The sequence below is a fragment of the Acanthisitta chloris genome, unplaced genomic scaffold, assembly GCF_000695815.1.
Source record: "Acanthisitta chloris isolate BGI_N310 unplaced genomic scaffold, ASM69581v1 Scaffold46124, whole genome shotgun sequence".
Classification (NCBI taxonomy): domain Eukaryota; kingdom Metazoa; phylum Chordata; class Aves; order Passeriformes; family Acanthisittidae; genus Acanthisitta; species Acanthisitta chloris.
In genome coordinates this window covers 1467-6373 of record NW_008668477.1, presented here as the reverse complement: position 1 = coordinate 6373, position 4907 = coordinate 1467, and the positions used below count along the sequence as shown (strand labels likewise).

The 4907-nt window shown below is 38.7% G+C and overlaps 1 protein-coding gene across 1 annotated transcript; it reads left to right on the top strand.

Moving 5' to 3' along the window:
- Nucleotides 1-38: 38 nt before the first annotated feature.
- Nucleotides 39-4602, top strand: MYCBP (MYC binding protein). The gene is made up of 4 exons (XM_009072891.1): nt 39-144; nt 1413-1461; nt 2202-2331; nt 4509-4602. Exons 1-4 carry the CDS (start codon nt 39-41, stop codon nt 4551-4553), a joined length of 330 nt encoding a protein of 109 aa, XP_009071139.1. The 3' UTR covers nt 4554-4602.
- The last annotated feature ends 305 nt before the right edge of the window (nt 4603-4907 follow it).

The window sequence follows — 4907 nt, the reverse complement described above, 5'->3', positions numbered from 1 at the left end:
GAGCTCGCCCGGAGAGCTCTGTGCGGCGTGGCCTGGAAATGGAGTCCGAGCTGGGGGGGAAGGCGCGGGGCCTCTGGAAACGGCCTGTGAGCTGCGAAGAGCTCCTGCCTCGCGCGTTCACCGCGGGAAGGTCAAGTGTCAGAGGTGCGCGTGGACAGGAAGGCGGTTCCTTTCCCCGTACGTGGCATGTCGGAGACCACTCTTGCTTAGCCAGTGTTTTCTTCTATGCTTGCTTGTGTTGATTTTCTTTGGGGCCGTTATTCTGCCAGAGCTCTACAGAGAAAATAAATGCTCAGTATGAAATAACAGCAAATGTTATCTTAAAGACACACTAATTCTTTAAGATCCTCTCTTGAGTTAGTGCTTTTTCTGAAAGAAATTAAACTGTAAGTTTGGGGACAGTTATATCCGTATCAGAATGGAAAAAATGATGCTAAACTTGACGTGTATGACTTGACATCCTTGAAATCCTTCTGAAGTCTTTTTGAGAATCTTCTGATAGTATGTGGCAAAAATCAGTTAATATTTCTTATTGAAAATATGCTGTTTAAAGAGGGAGCAGCAGATCTAGGATGTCAAACGAATAGGTGCTGTACTAAGACTTTTGGTCATGTATGTGAGTACCATTTGATTTTCCTATCGCAATACTATCCTATGGGATTGTAAAACAAGTTTTCCTAGCAGTGAGACATTCTAATTTTGTTTTTAACTTAGGTGTTTTGCTTAAAGCTAATTTGGCTGTGCAGTTTGGACTTCTGAAACTGGCTCATCATCCTTGTGGTTATGTTTGGGAACTTTCTGAGTATTCCTGTAGCTGAGTTCTCCAGTGTGTTTGACTAGTTTTATTTAAGTTGTTATGGTATTGATGCTTGTGTCTGACTGTTACAGCAGTTAGTGGCCCCATCTGTAAAGATTCCTAAAGATTACAAGTGTCGCCTGCTCTGACAGTAGGTGTTTAGTTTTGTAACTGTAGGTGTTCGATTGAGGTTTGCTTTTATGATCAAAGTTACAGAAGTGTTTATGTCCTGTGGTTCGAAGATGTGGCTTAAGTGGAAGTAATGGTTTATGAATGGAGAGTCTCAAAATAGTTATAATTTCAGTCTTGCTGATGAAATCTAATACTGAGGTTGCATGTGGAATATGTAAAAATTATCTAGGCCATTTTGTGTTCTGTGCTAGAATAGCTAAAGGCTGGGGTCAAGGCATCAACAAAGCTCCTATTTAGCTGTTACTAGGTGGAGTGCTCTCTCCTCTCTTGTGCAGCAAAACTATTGTTTCTGTCAAAGTATATAGGTGAAAATCTTGTTAAATGGAAAATGTGGTATAAATGTGGCATGCAACTTGTACGCCTTCTGAGTGTTGATGTGTGTTTTAAATACTTCTTGCAATTGTTGCATATTTTCTATTTGCAGCATTGGTAGCCTTATATGAAGAGCCAGAGAAACCAAATAGTGCACTGGAGTATCCTTTTTTTCTGCTGTGAGTTACTCACAGAGACTTCGTATGAAACAGCAGTGCTGCTTCTGATTCATAGGTGAACTGGCGAGGCTCATTTAGAAGACTTGCACTGAGAAAATGGCTTTTTAGCTAATAATTGCATTCTTACAAGCTAACAAAGTTTGACAGGATGCAAGAGAACTGGGAGTATTGGCATGCCCAGCAATTATGAAGCTAAGTTATAGGCCATTACAGAGTGTCGTAGACCAGCGGCTTTAGATTTGGGTGGGTACCTGGAGTGTCTGTGGCTTCTGAAGTTTGCTTCTTCACACTTCCTTTTTTTTGTTTGCTTGTTTGGTGGTGTTTTTCTTAAATAATATATAAGGGAGTGGGGGGAATGAATGTATTGTTTCTTGCTGTTTTTTAAGCAGCCTCCGCTTCTGGCTATTCTTTTTTTTTGTTATTTCTTCTAATTCTTCAAAACGTCTGCATTTAAGAAAGGAAAAGAAGAAAAGGAGGGGGTAGTAAAACTTAAGAATTTGTACTGATGTCTGGTTTGGGTTTTTTTTAAAGAATATAGCTATGCGTTTGAAAGGCACTCATTTTCGTAACTTCATTCTGTACAATGAAAAGCACTGTAGTAATCTCAATGGTTTACTGCAATTTATGTCACATGTACTGCAGTGCTAACTTCATCGTAACTGCTAAAACTAAAATGTGGTTATACTACATAACTGAAGAAGTACTTAACATCTAAATATCAGCTTTCTAAAGCATCATCTGGGAGCTTCAGCTCCTGATAATCCAGAAATAGAAGCACTTCGCTTGAAAGTGGCAGAGATGAAAGAAAAATACGAAGCTGTGCTGGAAGAAAATAAAAAACTGAAAACCAAGGTAAAGTCTAGTTGGTGTTACTTTGTAGCTCCATATTATACAACAAGAAAAATACTTTAATACTTGGAATGCAGCTAACTTTCTCCCATTAGAGTAAGTGATGAATGTTGCATTGTTTAGCCTTGTGGCTGAGAAATTCTGACAGAATTCATTGTAGTAAAGATTTTTTTAATGGGATGCTTCTTTTAGAATATAACACATAATACTGCTAAACTAGGGATTTTATTTATTTAGGGAAAGTATAAGTTATCAAGATTATGTCTTCATTCAGTCCTGTCTGGATGTGTTTAACTTGTCTGATATCATGCTTCCATGAGAGCTTTGAAAAACAAATAAGGTAATGTATCTATTATAAAGGCTTTCAAAAGGCAAACTGAAGAGATAATATTATGTATTACTTCATGTCACCTTGCACAGGCTTGCACATGATGAGAGCACTTAACACCCACATGAAACAATAATTTGCATGTTTTACCTAAAATGAGTCTGGTATTTCTCTATTTGCAACAGCAGTGAAGCTGAAGTGTTAGTTAAGGAAGGGCTGTTCTTTAATGGGTATGCAGATTGTCTGAAAGAGCTCTGAAATGCCCTCGTGGGAGGGCACTGGCTGTAAACTAAGGCACTGAAGAAGGAAACCTTTGAGATGCTTAATATGCTAGTAGTTTATGTGCTGCTACAGGGTTACATGCATTTGTGGGAAGAGGATGGTTGCTGTTATATGTGAAAATCCCTGATTTTTTTACTGGGAGACAGCCACTCCACTTTAGTTCTGGGAGAATGGATTCTTGAGCGTTACCCCTTTGTATTTCTTGTCAGAAGTGCCCTCTTGCTGTCCTAGTAATTCTTCTTCTTCTCTGTTACCTACTGTGAGTCCTTACAGCTGCATCTGTTATTTCTTACTAGTAAATATGGCAAAGAGCAGAATTTTAGGGAGATAGCAATAGACCTGCAGTTCACTTGGTGTGGCTGACGTAAAAATGCAGCCTGTAGTAAACTGGCACATGAGAACAGAGTAATCTGGGCCTTTGTTTAAAAATGTGAAAACTTGTTCCAGGAAAGTAAGCCTTTCCATAATTGTGGGTTCATTTGTGCTTTCCCCTTCTTCGTCCTTCAGATGATAACTTTACACATTTTCCAATATTAGTAGTTTTGATTTTTCCCTTGTTTTCCTCTGCCACATAAGGCTCATCATTTTGACATACTGTGGAAGTTCATACAGATAGAATGCAGGGAGAACACTACCATTTACCTATTTTGTAGCAACTCCCTAGCATAAAATACATGCCTTTATCTGTGCATTTATCATTTATTGGTAACTGCTGTTGCATTTATCTGAAAATCTGGGTTTTTTCCTTACCTAACGTTCTGAGCAATAAATGTATTTGTTGGGGGGGTGCATGGGCAGGAAGTCAAACTAACTTTGGATTGTGTATGAGCCATCTGTTGTGGTAAAATCTGCAAGAACGAAAAAATGTTATTTTAGTGGTTCTTGTTAGCAACATAGTGATTGCTATAATTTAGTGCTGCTGTGAGGAAGGAACCCGTGGGTATTTCAGTTTATTAATTTGCAGAGGGGAGGAATCTTGGGTCAACTGGACTGGCATATTTCAGAGAGATGGTCCTAATTCTTGACCTGATTTTGCCTCTTGAGCTTTTCTTTTAATGTTACTGGAGTCAAGTGAACACCTTAATATCTTTATTTGGAAGTAACTTTACGAGTAAAGGTCATATTTAAGTGCATGCTTGCCTAGGCCTTGCTCTGCAGAAGGCATAATGGAAGCTAGAATGATCACAGGAAATGTTAGTTTGGGTATGGTTGCAAAGCAGATGTTTCATTTAATTGTATTTTAGTGAAATCAAAGCTTATGGGGCACTGCTCATTATCCACTGCTATTTGACATGAAAAGTACTTAATGAGTCCTAGAACAAGAAATAGGGAAAAATTAAGGGCAAGACCTATGTGCTTCAAAGTGCATTTAAAACCCCCTTGTTTTGGCTGCATAGTTATACGTGTACTTTGTTGCCTGACTTGGAAATGGAATTGTATAAATATGAGTGAGTTAAAATTCACAAAGTAAATGAAACAAGTCCAGACTGAACATTTTCCTACATTTCTTAATGTAGAAAGTGTTTATGAAGTGTTGCAGCTAACTAAATTCCTTTCTTTACATCCGCAGCTGGCTCAGTATGAACTGCCTCAAGATGAGAAGCATGGTGAATAATAGTAGTTTTTCCTTTAATGCCTTGACTTAATAAAGGGCTTCATGAGAACTGCAGTCGCGGTGTGTGTGTGCGCGCGCCTGTGTGTGTGAAGTTTGCATTGTCTACTTTGTTACCTCATCATATTAAAGAAAAAAATGCAGTTTATGGGCGTGCAGCTGCAGCAGCAACCGATGAGTTAAGTATACTGCCCAACTTGCTTGCTTTCTGCATCTAAGAAAAGATGATAGTTATGGTTAACTTTTAGATAGTTGTGCCTGCCAACTTTCTGTAAATTTCACATCATGGTCAATGGTCCAGTTGAACTGCTGATCTCACTCTTGGTTTTCTTTTAACTGAAGAGAGTGACGTGATAC

Coding starts and splice junctions, on each gene's coding strand:
- MYCBP (XM_009072891.1), top strand. CDS start 39: ATGGAGTCCGAGCTGGGGGGGAAGGCGCGGGGCCTCTGGAAACGGCCT. Junction 145..1,412: donor GGGAAGGTCAAGTGTCAGAG/GTGCGCGTGGAC, acceptor TTCTATTTGCAG/CATTGGTAGCCTTATATGAA. Junction 2,332..4,508: donor ATAAAAAACTGAAAACCAAG/GTAAAGTCTAGT, acceptor TTACATCCGCAG/CTGGCTCAGTATGAACTGCC.